This window comes from Capricornis sumatraensis, chromosome 16, assembly GCF_032405125.1.
Source record: "Capricornis sumatraensis isolate serow.1 chromosome 16, serow.2, whole genome shotgun sequence".
In the NCBI taxonomy this organism is placed as follows: domain Eukaryota; kingdom Metazoa; phylum Chordata; class Mammalia; order Artiodactyla; family Bovidae; genus Capricornis; species Capricornis sumatraensis.
In genome coordinates this window covers 37,301,256-37,318,355 of record NC_091084.1, presented here as the reverse complement: position 1 = coordinate 37,318,355, position 17,100 = coordinate 37,301,256, and the positions used below count along the sequence as shown (strand labels likewise).

At 34.9% G+C, this 17,100-nt stretch overlaps 1 protein-coding gene across 3 annotated transcripts in view; it reads right to left on the bottom strand.

Annotated features, from left to right (window-relative positions):
* PIK3C2A (phosphatidylinositol-4-phosphate 3-kinase catalytic subunit type 2 alpha) overlaps window positions 1-17,100 on the bottom strand; it is a 78,571-nt gene that overhangs the window by 3,744 nt on the left and 57,727 nt on the right. For all 3 annotated transcript variants that reach the window (XM_068989362.1, XM_068989364.1, XM_068989363.1), the window contains 13 exons: window positions 16,100-16,204; window positions 15,208-15,300; window positions 13,668-13,797; window positions 11,540-11,676; window positions 7,131-7,300; window positions 6,222-6,378; window positions 5,437-5,546; window positions 3,318-3,525; window positions 2,013-2,137; window positions 1,005-1,122; window positions 843-915; window positions 506-615; window positions 293-418 (listed from right to left, as the gene is read on the bottom strand). In XM_068989362.1, coding sequence (XP_068845463.1) covers window positions 293-418; window positions 506-615; window positions 843-915; window positions 1,005-1,122; window positions 2,013-2,137; window positions 3,318-3,525; window positions 5,437-5,546; window positions 6,222-6,378; window positions 7,131-7,300; window positions 11,540-11,676; window positions 13,668-13,797; window positions 15,208-15,300; window positions 16,100-16,204 — 1,662 coding nt within the window. The remainder of the gene's footprint in view (window positions 1-292; window positions 419-505; window positions 616-842; window positions 916-1,004; window positions 1,123-2,012; window positions 2,138-3,317; window positions 3,526-5,436; window positions 5,547-6,221; window positions 6,379-7,130; window positions 7,301-11,539; window positions 11,677-13,667; window positions 13,798-15,207; window positions 15,301-16,099; window positions 16,205-17,100) is intronic.

The window sequence follows — 17,100 nt, the reverse complement described above, 5'->3', positions numbered from 1 at the left end:
CTTCAGTTGCGTGAAAGTATATAACACTAACTAGAAGAAGACAATACTACTTTGTGAGAATAATACCAACTATCTTCACCAAACATTTTATATGCTTTTAAACTACTGAAAGGGTATTCCATGGTTTTCATAAATTTACATCCTTGATGAAAATTCAGTATTATTTTGCTTTCAAATCCCTATGTGGAAATTTTTATGTGGATACAGTGTTAACATACATAAATAATGTGGTGTTTATGCTCAAACAGTAGTTGACTAAGAGTCAGCAGATTTTAATAGATTTTTAACTTACCATTTCATTGAATGTTGGATTCCTAGTTTTTCGTGAAATTTTGGTTTTACGTTTGGATGTTTTGTGGGTATCTGGAAGTAGGTATGTTTTGACATATGGATTTGGGTCAGCCCCATCTTCAGTAACCTGTAAAGAAACGCATTCCCTTAACAGTACTACTTCCTACCACAGAATAGGTTTCCTCCACAATCATCATTATTTGTAATCACTCACAAGATCTTTGATGTGCATCACCATGATGAAAAGAGTACCATTTCGGTAAGAGATAGATAATTTCACTGCTCCTCCTATTTGGCCTTGAGCAGGACTGAAGGAACCTACATCTGAAAATACAAAGATGTTCATTTTTATGTGATGTTGCTTGCAGTGGTTCAAGCTGCAACAAAAATTTTTGCTTTAATTCCAGGATCCTCACATGTTGGAGAAAATCTCATTCTCACTGGTTATAGACAGTAACCCCACTGTCACTCCACCACATCCACAGAGAAGTTACAGGCTTGCAGGTCATACAGGAGCCATGAATTATCAATAAAGAAAAAAATAATCTCACCAGCAGACCTAGCTATTCCTTCAGCTTTCTCATCACGAAGTAAAGGGTGGAAGAAGGTACAAACAAGGTCACACTAAAGTGGAAGAGAAGAAAGATTCATTAATTTAAATACTGTGCACCACACAAAAAAGTATGTTATTATTTTTCAGTTAGGATAGTCACCTCTGCTACATCCGTTGAAGCACTCATCAAACTCTGTAAATAATTGTTTAATTCAATTTTTCTCTTGGCTGCTACGTCTTTTACGTGTGTTCGCCCTAGAACCATTCTATTAGGAAAGCTACAAAAGACAGACAAAAAGAAGTGGGATTTAAGTAATTTCATTTGGGAGTATTTATAGAATCAATACTCAGAAATACTCTTTTATACAGTGAAATAGAAAGTGGAGCCTTAATTCACTATAATTTTTTGATTTCTTTTCTAAGTACTGGAGATGAAACAGTTCAAGTATACATCATCCTTTTATGACCTTGGTACAAAAGGAACGTTGGTTTTGTTAATACACTATATTTATTGCTTATTTCCTACTTATTTCTTCTCAAGATTAACCATTCACAAGTATGCAGATCTTATCCTCCAAAACAACCATTATTCAATAATCACAGCTATTGTAGATACCAGTAAAATGCCACAGAGCTCAAATCATCTTAACTGCTAATTTTGGTGGCAACAGAAAAATGAGACTGCACATGGAAATAAACTCATACCCACTTTTCTGCCTCCTTAATTTTGAAATCTAGTCTGAGAAGAATGTGAGTAATTCAACACAGGAATTTACTGGTCATTACCTACATTAAAAACTGAAGGTTTCCAAAGGGCATCAAAAACAAACCTAAACACTATCATTTTGATTACTGCATTGTCTCAATTTCGTATTTTTCAGAGAAGCTCAGTATGACCACAATAATTATTCCTGCAGTGATTTAGAAAGCTAGAAAATCCCATATATTAAGATTGTGATCATTTATTCATTTAAGAAAAACTTAGTTCCTTGTTTATGTCTAGTACATATTAGGCTCTTGGAATACCAAGGAAAATTAGTCACACACAGTCCATAGTCATACATAGTCCATTTTACACTAACTTAACACAAAGCTTTTGACCTGTACTTGGTAATAAAGAAACTGTTTCCTATTAAAACAACATTAATGAACAAGAATGAAAACATACCCTGGTAACTTCCAAAGTGGAAAAATAATACTGAGCTTATTGTGAAGTTCCTGAAACTCATCAAATGTTCGGAACACAAATGATGGCTCAAGCTGTCCATCCCTCAAAATTCGGACTACATAAATCTGAAAGGAAATCACATCGCAAACATGTTAAATTTATAATATAACCTTTCTTGATAGAAAATTTTCAGCTTGATCATTATATGTACCAAGGGCTCTTCACTTTGTAATATGTATGTCACAATAGGAAGTAACAAATATAAAAATCAACGTATTTAATTACCTTCTAAGAGTATCTTTAACTATTGTCTAAGATAAGAATTGGAACATGAAAGGCATTCTATTTCTCGGATTAAATAAATGTACTTTCCAAACTTATAAGGGCAGTGCATTTTCAATGAAAATATTAGCAAGTAAATTCATTAAGGAGAGCAAAGGAGAAGGCAAAACATAGTGTGACAGGGTGATGGGAAAAACCTGTTTTACTGGATATTTAAACTGCATTATAACATACTTTACAGAGTAAAATACTGGTGCACAAAGTCATTTATATCTACAGATGACCAGAAATAAATTCAGGGATATAAACTCAGTATATTTAAAGAAGGTATTTATAAATCATTGGGGGAAACAATGGATTATTCAATTAAATGGTGTCCTAAAATATTCTGTGAACATATAAAACTTTACTAATAACAGCTGAAAATCAAAATACTAGTGAAGTCACTTTCTAAACTCTATCAATTTGTCAAAAATTTAAAGGCTGACAGTACTGTAAAATATTATCCAGCAAAAATATTAGCACAAAAATAATAGCAAAAAGATAGTAATATTATACTATTGAAGGGGGAAAAAAGCACACTGAAAGATTCTGTTTTGTTCAAAAAACAAACTTTATGTGCATATTTTATAATACTTCATCCCTAGAGAGTAGAATGAGAACTTAGATTTTTAATTTATATACTTCTATACTGGTTGACTTTGTTACACTGCGCAAGCTTTACCTTTGAAATTAAGAACAAACTGAACATAACGGAGAAAAGTAAAACAGCGTCACCCTTTCAGTCTTGTCTCTAAAAAGAAGAGTAACATTGGTCCCTCACGGCTTTGGAGCAAATTTACCAAGAAATAAACACCGAAAAACAGTTTAGGGATGCTCCAAGTACATTTAGGGGTTTTGGACCATCCATGGAAGAAAGAAGTATGAAAAGAACAAATGCTTGAACTTTAGCAGAGTCAGTGAAGGAAGAAGGAGAGAACAAGACTACATGCATGAGTCTCTACTGATACCAAACAAACTTACGTAATGTTTATCTGGGTTGTATTTCTTATGGTAAGTGAAAACAGAAACTTCCTTGATTCGACCATCTTGTCTAAAGGAGTATGTTTTGGGTGAAAATGAAAGGATCGGCTCATCATTGGAAGGAAGACCAGAAAAACGCAACTGAGCAAGGTTATGAATGAAGAAGTTAAACTTTGTGGCAATGCTTCCCAAACTTGATTCAATCAGTCTACAAAATAAAATGTGTTAACACACTGAGAAAACATTCTCATTTATTTAAAATAAACAATTCCATTCCTTTTAAAAATAGTAAGTACATTCTCACTTTGTCAGGATTCCCTTTGCCCCACAGACCAAAAACCTGTTACAATATATCTCACCCAACAAAAATATTTTAGCACAGGAAAGTTCCATCCCATCCCACTGTCTCTAAGAAATGATGCTTGGATTTCTTAAGCTCTGTGGGGTCCAATACTAATTTTAATAGCTATTAGGGATAGAAGATGGTTGGTATAATGCCAAAAGATGGTTCATTTTATTCACTTTAATAAATATGGAAGGCAGTAACTAAACAGACATACAAGGAAGCAACAAAGTAATCCAAAATTCCAAAACCCCATTCTATCAAATAGTCCGACTAGTAGAATCTGGTATCTTAGTCCTTCTTCAGAAAGTTCTCATTTCTCTCAGTTGGAAAAAGAAGTTTTGATAAGATGCAGAGTTTGGTGGGGATAAATTTAGAAGGCAAGCCTGAATAAATCATTTTAGACAAGCAAAGGAAAACAGAATAAAGCAATATACAAAGAGGAAACTGTCAAAAGAAACTCTCTTGTGTGAGGGAAATTCACACAAAAGAGTTTGTCCTTGTTATGGAGTGAATGTTTGTGTCCTCTAAAATTCACATGCTAAAGCCCCAACTCCATAGGGCCTTTATGGAGACAGTGTCCTTATTATAATGACTTTCTTCCTCCTTTCTCTTCTCCCTCCTTCATGCGAGGAAACAGTGAGAAGGCAGTCAGTCGTCTTCAAGTTTGAATCCTCAGCAGGAAGCAAACTGGCTAGCATCCTGATCTTGGACTTCCCAGCCTCCAGAACGATGAGAAGATTCATTTCCTTTGTTTAAGTCCCCTGTCTATGGTATATGGTATATTGGTATGGCAGGCCAACTGACTAAACTTAACATGTCTGCTTCACAGTTTGGCCCAGGGGAGCCAACAAGTCTCAATAAACAAAGCAAACCTCATCAATATCTAAATTATCAGCATTAGTCTGGAAGGCTATACAAAAGTCAGCTTCCTTCAATTCAACTCAGCCCAGACTCATGAGACCAGTGTAATCTACTTCTTCTCCACTGAGAGGAATAAGGCAAGATAAAAAGCAAAGAAAAGAACATGAGCCTATGTGCTCCTTCCTCCCTTCTGTGGCATCTAATGAGGTGGCACCACCAGTCTGTGACCAACCTGGTCACCAGACGTGTAGAACATATTTGCCTACAGGAAGATTTTCTTTAAAAGTAATAATTACAAGTTCAAATGCCAGTCACTGGAATATGTGTTTCAAGCACTACATCATGTATTAACAATTTAACAGCAGCGTCTCAGAGTTCACTGTTTTAAGCACTTACGGTATCCATGAAAATTATTATGGCAGAATCTTAAAAGATATAGTGGTATAGATATCATTTTAGGAAAAATCCTTTTATCTGGCACTGTAGAAAACGTTTTGCAAAAACTGTTCATAAATGGAATGTTTAGAATTAAAATCATATATATTCTAAATATAAGATCATATTTTGAGATAAATAATTTGGGGGGGGGCACACTGTATGTCTTGCAAAATCTTAAGTTCCTTGAACAGGGATTGAACCCAGGTCACCACTGGGTGACTCAGTGAAAGCACTGAGTCCTAACCACGGGACCACCTGGCAATTTCCAAAACAAATGTGTTTTTTAAAGTGCTACTGCCAATCCTTCACATTTATTCAGTAAATAAACTTTTGAAACAAGCTTTTGATAAACCTACTACTTGATAAACCACAGCTAATACTGTGAATCACAATTTTTTCTTGTTAAGTCAGAATTTTGATATATAGCATTTGTTTAAACTTGTGTCTTCTCTAATATACTTAAATATACCTTACCTAGTAAAGAAGATTGTAGCTTCTGCATCTGTAGTTTGGGGCTGAAGTGCATCTCTAACATATTTCAAATCCTGAATACTTGTAAGTTCTGGTAACCCTGAAGGAATCATCTATAGAAAGGAAAAAGGGCTTGTGACTCAAACTTTTTACAAGTCTGTTCCGCACCACTCCCTAAAAGCGGACCAAGTAATCAGAAAAAAAGCAAATAAACGACTCAGAGTTTTGAGGAGTTTGTTAGTATTTTAGGTACCTAAAATCTCTCAGAAATAAGAAAAATCTTGGCCAAGGAGGTCAACTGTTGGAAGTCACAGTCTATGGAATAAAAACTGTGAAATCCAAACCTTCTGTGTAGTCTTCCGTTTCTATATCAATTTCAGTCACAATAATCATAGGACTTTTTTTGGCTTGTTCTCAATATACATCCAAAAAACAAATAAATCTTAAGAGCACAGCTTAATGAATATCCAAAATCTGAACATATACAGGTAACGACAAAAAATATTCACCAGCATCCCATATGACACTTGCAGGGTCCCTTTCAGATACTATTCCCGCTTATCCCCAGTGTATCCACTTGAGGGTCCTTTTTTTTATTGCATGGACATATAAATGGTGTCTGGCATATTTCACATGGCAACATTTTAAAATATTTCAGTAATAATATACCTGACATTTAAAACCAGAATAAATTTTATTCCAAAAATCACATAATATCTATCTTTAGATACTGAAACATAGAAGAATTAACATAAGATTAATTAAATACTTGTAAATAACAGAGTTACCAGTGAAAGGAGGTTAAGAAAGAGGTTTGTTTGCTTTCTTATCAAGTTGTAGGCTTGACAGCAGAGGTCCACAAACAACTGGAAACGAATTGTGGGCTTTTCACCCCCATTAATGACATATGCCATGTCAGAGGTCAGCACAAAAGGAGCCCGATCCCTATTTCAAAAGTACAAATAAAAAGAAAAGAAAAGAAAGTATATACAAAGTATTATTTACAGAAGATATGCAAATAAGTGCTATTGCTATTACATGGTTATTGAACTAAAGTTACCTGAGCCATAGCAATTTCTAACTGGGTCACTTAATATCAGGAAATTCTGAATTTACATAATTCTAAAAAGTTCACATTTCAAGGAAAGCCATCATATAATCTCATTATTTGGGTAGAATTTATATATGATATTTTCCAAGGTGATTATCAGTCTACACACAACCAGAGATCAAACAGTACATACAAATGAATATAGAGAAAACTTTTCTATTTGTTGCCATTATACAATTGGGAACATTTCTAATAGGTACCCTAACTAGATAAGACAAAATACACCCTAATTCATTCAACAAAGGTTACACACACATATACATTCTTCTCTATTACATGGTAAACTCATCTTTTAAAGCCTTTTTCATCCCTAGTTATGCTAAAAGGGAGCAACAAGGCAAAGAACAGCAAGAAAATTTTTTTAAAACTGAAGTTTAGTTGATATAAAATATTATGTTACATGTATAGAATAAAGTGATTCACAATTTTTAAAGATTCTCCATTTATAATTATAAAATATTGGCTATATTTTGTATGTTGTACAATATATCCTTGTAGCTTACTTTATATGATGATAGTTTGGGACATTAATTTGTGAAATAGGAAGTGCCTCTATTTTCTTTAGCAATAATAACAATAGTAGTACCTTTTGAAGCTACCAAACATCTGGGCGTGGCCCAAAAACTTTCCAAAGTCAATATGAAACATGTGTCCTGTGCTTCGAAGCATTATATTGTCATTGTGTCGATCACAGATGCCTAAAACATAGGTGGCTACACAGCATCCAGCACAAGAATAGATAAAATTCTCAGAAGCCTATAATAAAGATAAATTATCTTAGGAAAGATAAAATTATCTTAGGAAGGGAAAATAAAATTATCTTAGGAAAAAGATTACTTTTAAAGGAGGCAAGGTTACAAAGATTAAAGTAATTTATCACTCATTGAAAACATAATTCTATTCTACTTTCTCAAAAGTTTGTAAACTGGGTTATGGTAACAGATACCAGTTTTTCAAAAGTAAACACCCTCCTAAGAGTTATTGCCCCTTCTGTCTAGCTTTTGTTTCACAGCAGGTAGAGATTCTGCCAGTTTCTACTTAGGGTATAATGTGCCTTTGAACATCTTTTAAGCATCATGTTTCTGGAACCCTGCTCTTCACAGGCTCTGCTCCTTACCACAAGCTGTTTAACACTGGAACAAAGATTAATCTACATAAAGGAATTTTTTTTTTCCTTTTTTGGTGCGTAGGAATGGCATGTGTAAAGAAAGTAAACTTATATCTTTAAACATCTAATAATATAATGAGTGTGCTTTATCATCCATTTAGTGACTATGTGTCATCATCAAGTTTCTCAAAGCTGGAAGAACTTTCATGTTAGCCCCACCTGTCCTAGGGATTAAATTAATAATATAATATCACATCAGTCAGTCAGTCAGTTCAGTCGCTCAGTCGTGTCTGACTCTTTGCGACCCCATGAATTGCAGCACGCCAGGCCTCCTTGTCTATCACCAACTCCCGGAGTTCACTCAGACTCACGTCCATCAAGTCTGTGATGCCATCCAGCCATCTCATCCTCTGTCGTCCCCTTCTCCTCCTGCCCCCAATCTCTCCCAGCATCAAAGTCTTTTCCAATGAGTCAGCTCTTTGCATGAGGTGGCCAAAGTACTGGAGTTTCAGCTTCAGCATCATTCCTTCCAAAGAAACCCCAGGGCTGATCTCCTTCAGAATGGACTGGTTGGATCTCCTTGCAGTCCAAGGAACTCTCAAGAGTCTTCTCCAACACCACAGTTCAAAAGCATCAATTCTTCGGCGCTCAGCCTTCTTCACAGTCCAACTCTCACATCTATACATGAATACTGGAAAAACCATAGCCTTGACTAGACGGACCTTAGTCGACAAAGTACTGTCTCTGCTTTTGAATATGCTATCTAGGTTGGTCATAACTTTTCTTCCAAGGAGTAAGCGTCTTTTAATTTCATGGCTGCAGTCACCGTCTGCAGTGATTTTGGAGTCCAAAAAAAATAAAGTCTGACACTGTTTCCACTGTTTCCTCATCTATTTCCCATGAAGTGATGGGACCGGATGCCTTGATCTTCGTTTTCTGAATGTTGAGCTTTAAGCCAACTTTTTCACTCTCCTCTTTCACTTTCATCAAGAGGCTTTTGAGTTCCTCTTCACTTTCTGCCATAAGGGTGGTGTCATCTGCATATCTGACATTATTGGTATTTCTCCCGGCAATCTTGATTCCAGCTTGTGTTTCTTCCAGCCCAGCATTTCTCATGATGTACTCTGCATAGAAGTTAAATAAGCAGGGTGACAGTATACAGCCTTGACGTACTCCTTTTCCTATTTGGAACCAGTCTGTTGTCCCATGTCCAGTTCTAACTGTTGCTTCCTGGCCTGCATACATATTTCTCAAGAGGCAGGTTAGGTGGTCTGGTACTCCCATCTCTCTCAGAATTTTCCCCAGTTTATTGTGATCCACACAGTCAAAGGCTGTGACATAGTCAATAAAGCAGAAATAGATGTTTTTCTGGAACTCTCTTGCTTTTTCCATGATCCAGCGAATGTTGGCAATTTGATCTCTGGTTCCTCTGCCTTTTCTAAAACCAGCTTGAACGTCAGGAAGTTCACGTAGGAGGATAAAGTCGTATACAATGCACATTTTAATGTAAAGCACATGTTGTTCACTCACTTTGCGACCTCACAGAATGCAGCACATCCCACTCCTTTGTCCTCACCATCTCCCAGAGTTTGCTAAAATTCATATCCATTGAGTCAGTGATACTAATCTAACCATTGCATCCTCTGCTGCCCCCTTCTCCTTTTGCCTCCAGTCTTTTCCACCATCAGGATCTTTTCCAATGAGTTGGCTCTTCACATCAGGTGGCCAAAGTACTGCAGCTTCAGCTTCAGCATCAGCCCTTCCAATGAAATATTCAGGATTGATTTCTTTTAGGATTGACTGGTTTGATCTCTGTGCAGTCCAGGGGATTTTCAAGAATCTTCTCTAGCTTCACAATTTGAAAGCATCAATTCTTTGGCGCTCAGACTTCTTTATAGTCCAACTCTCAAATCTATACATAGTTAACTGGAAAAACTGTAGCTTTGAGTATATGAACATTGGTGGGAAAAGTGATGTGATTAAAAGTGATTAAAAAGCTTTTTAGTATGCTGCCAAGGTTTGTCATAGCTTTCCTTCCAAGGAGCAAGCATCTTTTAATTTGCTGGCTGCAATCACCATCGGAGTGATTTTGGAGCCCAAGAAAATAAAATCTGTCACTGCTTCCACTTTTTTCCCTTCTATTTGCCATGAAGTGATGGGACCAGATATCATGATCTTCGTTTTATTAATGTTGAGTTAAAAGCACATGCATTTATTCTCAAGACACCACATTTCTAAGTGAAAATCATAAGGGACTACATGCTCATGGGATTAATTTTATTCCATAACTCTGTAGAAATTATTAGTGATGATGATGATGATAAGAGCATGTTTACACAGCACTTATCACAAACCAGGCATTGCACTAGTCTCTCTCTACATACACACTCATACTATTTACATTAGTGTAAATAGTATTTACATCATTCTTTTGTTATAAGATTTTAAATAAATTCAATATGACATATAGACACAAACATGCATATAAACTGTATGTATGTGTGTATATGTACATATTAAATTCATTTAAAATTTTACAATAGTGATGTAAATACTACTAATACTGCCATTTTACACACAAGGGAAACTGAAGAAAATAGAGATTATCTGCCCAGGATTACATCATTGTTAAGTGGCGGAGTCAAGATTTAAACCCAGGCAATGAGATTCCACTGTGTTATATTCCCTCTTACTAAGCAAAGCACATAAAAGAGCCAAGTGCATAAAATCCACTTAAAGTATGGACAGGGGGGTCTGGCATGCTGCAGTCCACAGAGTTGCAAAGAGTCGGACACGACTTAGTGATTGAACAACAACAACTTGACAATTATTTTGTGTCAACTTATCCAGAATCACAGAGCTAGTATTACTATAAATAAACACTGGGTTTTTGTCCCAAACTACAAGAGAGAGCTCTTAAATAGTGTAAAGACCAAAAGAGGACAAGATTTCTGTACTTTACTTTCATAGGGTCAAGAGGCAGCATTTGTACATATCTATCTGCAAATGTAATATATCAACTTCCCTGGTGGCTCAGATGGTAAAGCATCTGCCTACAATGTGGGAGACCCAGGTTCGATCCCTGGGTTGGGAAGACCCTCTGGAGAAGGAAATGGCAACCCACTCCAGTACTCTTGCCTGGAAAATCCCATGGACAGAGGAGCGTTGTAGGCTACAGTCCATGGGGTCATAAAGAGTTGGACACGACTGAGCGACTTCACTTTCACTTTCAGGATCTCATTAAAACTGAGACCTGTATCACCATTGAAAGTGTTCTTGAGTCTTCCTTAGACCAATTTAGGATTGTTAGAAGCCTTATGTGCTAAGAGATTTCCCTTTCCTATTATGTAATTCAAAAGTATACTAAACAAAAACTTGATGCCTCCTACAGGAAGAATATCAATTATAGAATTTATTTTATGTAGTGCTTTACATATATATTAATTCATTTAATTTTCACAATTATCTTATACATTACTTTTTACAGTCATAATATATACTATACTGTTTTATAGCAAAGATCATTGGAGCACAAGAGGTTAAGTCAACTGATTCTTATAGTTTGTGAGTGACTTGGGACCTGAATTCAAGCTCAGAGAGCTTGAATCTTCTACTTCTTCTTCACAATCTTCTATTATCATATTTTCATGAAATATAACAGTCTGGGTTATAAAAATACCTCTGGTTTTGCTGGCCTCTAAATATATGTTTGGAATTTTTATCTTTTTTTGTAATTTAGTATTGGTTTCACTCAGATCCTTGCCATTAAAAGCATTGTTTTTTATTCTTTTCTTTACTTGGAGAAAAATGCTGTTTTCACAACTTAAAACTGAATGACTAGTCACTGAAAATGAAAGCAGTTGAGAATATGGAGACTAGTTAATTACCTTTTCATATTCCTCTTCAGAAGGATTGTATTTCCTCAGCCACTCAGCAAGTGGTTTATCTTTAAAGGATCCAGTCACACCATATTCCACTTGGATTTTCCTGAGGGTATCTGAAGCAGGAACTAGCTCCACCATGCCTTTAGCAACAAAACATTAAGACATGTGAAAATGTATCCCTGCAAACACACAGCTTTTGATGTTTGACATAAGATACCAGTTAAGAATAATCATTTTTAAAAAATCAACTCTGGCAGCCCATACTAGGAAGTGTGAACAATCAAAATTATCAATATAAAAATCTATTTTATTTTCAGAAGTACCCAAGATATAAAACTGAATTTGACTATTTGAGACTTTATATCTGTATATCCATGTGCTACCCCCACAAAGAGTAACAATTTTAATTACAAACTAGGTAAAACTGATTCCACTAATAAAGCTACTTATAAGATACATGCTGTCCCATTTCAGCACAAAAGAAGCTTCTCTATAGCATGTATCTGGGCAATGTAAGAGTGTTTCAGAGTATAGGAAGCCCTTTCAAAGGGAAGAACAGATTAAGATGGTCTTTGTGATGTGTCTGAGTCTCAGGTACATGTTTTCTCTTCCTTACTGAAATGTAAATGCTGTACTTATGTAGAAAAATCTCAAAAATATATATGTCTTTAAACACAAATCCACATAGAGAACTGTACCTTTTGTGTTTAAAAGAAAGACTATTATGCATGTTGGAACATACACAAAATAGTCTCAGAAAGAGAATTCCCTGAGTTAGAGAATTCTCTGAGTTAGGGCTCAGAGTTTCACTGCTGGGGTCACAAGTTCAATCGCTAGTCAGGGAACGAAGATTCCTGCATGCTGTGCGATATGGCAAAAAAAATTTAAAAATAAAAAAAATTAGTCTCAGAAACCTATGTAAATGATTATAGTTGGGGCCAGGCTGCCAAGAGGTGTGGGTGAAAACTAGGATTCCAATTTATTCTATTACAGGCTATATGGATATTTTACTATATGTGTATACAGAATAAAAGATACAGAGACCTGCTTTTAAGAAAGGACTAGGCTAAGGCCTCCAGGCCATTCCAAAAGAACGCATTCAAAAGAAAGCATTCAGGGCCAGGTTGTAATCCCAGTAGTCTAGTCACACATGGCAGAGTGAATTCATTTGAATCTTTTATGTTGCTTAATTACATCATCTGATTTATAGTTCACAGTGACATGCTTTTTCAATGAATATCTGCATCCCGATTTTATGAGTATGATTAATCAAAATTTTAATATACATACAAATTTCTAATTTCTTTATCAAACACACACACATACAAACTACTATGTACAAAACAATCGATAAAAGTTCATAATGATACAAAGTACAATTATCCTCTAAGGGAACTTAAAATGAATCCAGCAGAGAAGATGCAATGTCTGGTAAGTATTAAAGACAACTGCTGAACCTGGAGAAGGGAGGATTACTATACACTGATTATTTTAGGCTAAGGCACTTGTTAAAAACTTCAGTTTTTAACCATGTGAATGTGGTTTCTTCATTTGAAAAATAAGGACACAGAAAGTTAACACAAATGCAAAGCTTTAGCACAAGGCAAGGCACAAGGTAAGCCTTGTGTTAAAAACAACATAAAAAGGAGGAAGTTCACTGCCTACAAAATTACACAGAATTCCATAAGAGAAAAGAGTTCAACTATATGAAATAAGTATGGTGACAGAAAAACTAATCCAAGCAAATGACAGACTCATGTTGAGCAATCTCTCTTGATAAAGTGACTTCCATTTTATAAGACGTACTGTCTTGCAAGATTAGGGCTACTCATTGAGTTGTTATACAATATCAGCAAGAATTCTTAAATTTACTTGATCGCCCCCTTTTTGAGGAATTATTCTGACCAGGGATCGAACCTGTGCCCCTTTGTAGAGGAAAGGCAGTCTTAACCATTGGACCATGAGGGAAGTCTCTGACCTGATTTCCTTTTGATAAGATAAAGTCTATACATTCTAACCTGAGAAAGCAAAGTGATATGGTTGAGATCACAGACCAGCATCAGGACCATGCGAGCACGAACACTCTGAGCATTATCCAAGGGAAAAAAAAGACTACATCTAACAGATTTACCTCGATCTCTGCCAGTTGAGAGACATTTGAAAATTACCATCCTCAGATCTAGTCCTTCTTTAAGCCAGATCTTGTCCATAATCTTTATCATTTGTAAAGCTAACATATCTTGCCGAAGATCTTCACCAACCTTGAAATCAAGGAAGCAAAATGAAACTTGTATATTTCCAAAAGCCTTAATAGATTATATATAAAAAAGGGGGGAGGAGTAGGGAGAAGGGAATAGAGAAAAGAGTAAAGAATAAAATGACCTGAACCATCTTTTTATTCTTCTGTAGCATCCCAGAGAAAGTTACTTAACTTCTTTATGTCTCAATTTCCTGATCTGTACACTTTAAAAGACTAGGTTTTACAGTATAAGTATTATATTCAATTTTTTAAAGGGGCAATATGAGGGATCTTTTTGATGATCAAAATATTTCATATCTTGACTGTATCGATGTCAACATCCTAACTGTAATATTAGACAAGATAATATCATTGTGTAGAGGGTATGCAGGATTTCTGTGTAATTTCTTAAAGTGAACTATGAATCTACAATGATCAGTTTACTTTAAAAAAAAGTTAGCTCTCCAAAAATGAATTCCAACTGGAATTACATCAAGTTTTCATTTTCTTCTTAAATTGGATAAAATAAGTTTAAAACACATTAATGATAAATACATTTTTGAAATGAGCCAAGAAAATTATGGGGGGAAAAAAAGAGTTAATTTGCCTTAAAAAAATTACAACATACAAAATTACTGTATTCAAAAAGATGAGACTGTTTTAGGAAAAGGCAAAGACATCAGTAAAATAAAATGGAGTCCAAAACCAGATCTGAGTATATGGGAACTTGCTATATATATCAAAAGTAGTTGACTAATCAAACTCATTGAATTAACTAAATCTCTACATTCTTTCCTAAAAATAATACTAACTGTGACTGCAACAGAGAAAACTTTGATTGCTAATGCATGTGTGTGCATGCTCAGTTGTGTCTGACTCTTTGCGATCCAATGGACTGTAGCCTGCCAGGCTCCTCTGTCCATTGAATTTTCCAGGCAAGAATACTGAGTGGGTTGCCATTTCCTTCTCTAAGGGATCTTCCTGACCCAGGGATCGAACCATGTCTCTTAAGTCTCCTGCACTGGCAGAAAGATTCTTTACTGCTGCCCCTTTACCATGCACCTGGAAGCTCTGATTGGTAACAGATTCCCACAGGTAAGTTACATGTTTTCAAAAACAGTGCCAGTTCATAGTTTTGCCATTTTACTCTGCACATCTCTAAGGTGTACCATTTACATCATACTCTGGGTGAAAGGCACTACCTGGAGCTGTGATCTACTTAACTAGCATAAGATGGCCATATGCAGCAGCTCTAGCCCAGAGTTGCACTTGTTCCCAAATCCATTTGGAAACAGTTTATAGCAGTAATAATTTTTCACAGTTATTCAATTTCATTAAACACTAAATAAAATTACTTTTCCAATTCTGAAAAAGGAATTTGAGAAAAAAATTTTTAAATTACAAACAAACAAAGTCACCTTATTCTGCTCACCTTAAACATGACATTAATTTCTTCCCCCATTGGATCAGCATTCACCATTGTGACTTTCAAGGGCACAGCATTAGAACTGAAGAAGGAACATGACTACAAATACAATACATTAAGCATTAAAATGATAACACGGAAATGAAAATAAACTGAACAAACTCATTAGGAGAGATCAAATTTAAAATTAAACTGGTTAAAAAACTAATTTAAGACTGTGAGAGTAATTTAAAAAAAACAACAAACAAAATCCAAAGGGAAAATGTAATCCCCACTACCCCCACCTTCAGTGACGTACATACAACCCAGTCACCCCCTGTTATAGTCCAATGAAGAGTAGCCATATGTCAACTTTAAAAAAAATTAAATCTGAGACTCCTTTCAAAATAACAGACTCTAATGGATGAATTAACTGGTTGCTTTTGCTGAACTCATGTTAGAGAAAAATCCATTATTTGTATTATTATTAGCCCAATTAAAAATACAATTACTCAATTTTGATATTACAACTACTTTTTAATGACTCTAAAAAGTGTGATAAACCTTTGAAGAGTCCACATGGCCATTCACAAGGAAGGTAAAAAACTGCCTACCTGTGACTGGTGAGTTTTACCATTGGAATTATAACATATGCAACTATTATACCATAGCAAAAAATAATTTATTTCAAGTCAATAAATAATTTCATTCTGCTTTTTTGTTCAGGAATGGTAATTAGATAAGCATATACTGAGATAAAAACAGATCTTACACAAACACACAACCAGAAGTACTTATAACCAACCTATGCACTTATAACCAACCTATGTACTGCATTTGCCTTAAGCATACCTGTCCACCTGCCTTTTTATTACACAATATTTGAAAATGTAATATGAACTAAAGTATTTTATGTCACCTTAATATTTAATTCTTTTGCCACAAGACTTGGATTGAGAGGAAGACGGCATTTACTTTTTAGAAAAAAGGACTGTACTCGTTCCATACTCCTTTGGAGGACAACCTAGTGAAAGAAATTGATATTTTAAGTACATAATGAAAATGAAAACCTATTTTTCAGACAACAAAAGCATGATGTGGACCCAATTTTTTAAATGCCCAACTGTCATGTGGTCAAAAACAGCTATTGCTAAAGGAAGTTAATTTTACTATAAAAATAAAATTTACAGCAAAGACTATAAACATAAGGGGGAAGTACATATGCTCATATTTAACATATTTGTTAATACTAACAGTCAAATAAACAAATAGAGATTAAATAATAACGAGATACCAATTTTTATCTAACAGATGAAAAATTTAAGATAACATCCAGTGCTGGGAACAGGGTCAGAAATAGATACTTTCATAATCTATTGGTGGGGAGTGGAGTCTTCACTGGTTAATGTTTGTTTTTGATATTGTAATTTAACATAAACTATTATAACTGAAAATGAATTAGCTCTTGACTGAATTATTTCATCTGTAGGATTATCCTATAAAGGAATACTAGCAAAAGGGCAAACACTTACACATTCAAGTTCATCACAGAACTGTTCAGGAAAAGAAAAATGTATAAACAACCTGCATAGATGTAATGGTTCATAATTTATGCTACCATACCTTGTAATACTATGTTCTCATTAAGAAACAAAAAGTATAATTATATGTACTGACATGAATTCTCCAAGTCAAAAAAAAAAAAAAGCAATTTACAAATTAAAAAAGCATTATTGCTAAAAGAAATTAAAGATCAAAGATATTCCACGTTCATGAACTAAAAGATTTATTAATTACTAAGATTGTGATATTTCCCAAATATTGATCTACAAATTCAACACAATCTTTATCAAAACTCCAACTGCTCTTTTTGCAGAAATGGGAAGGCTGATACTAAAATTCATATAGTATTATAAGGGA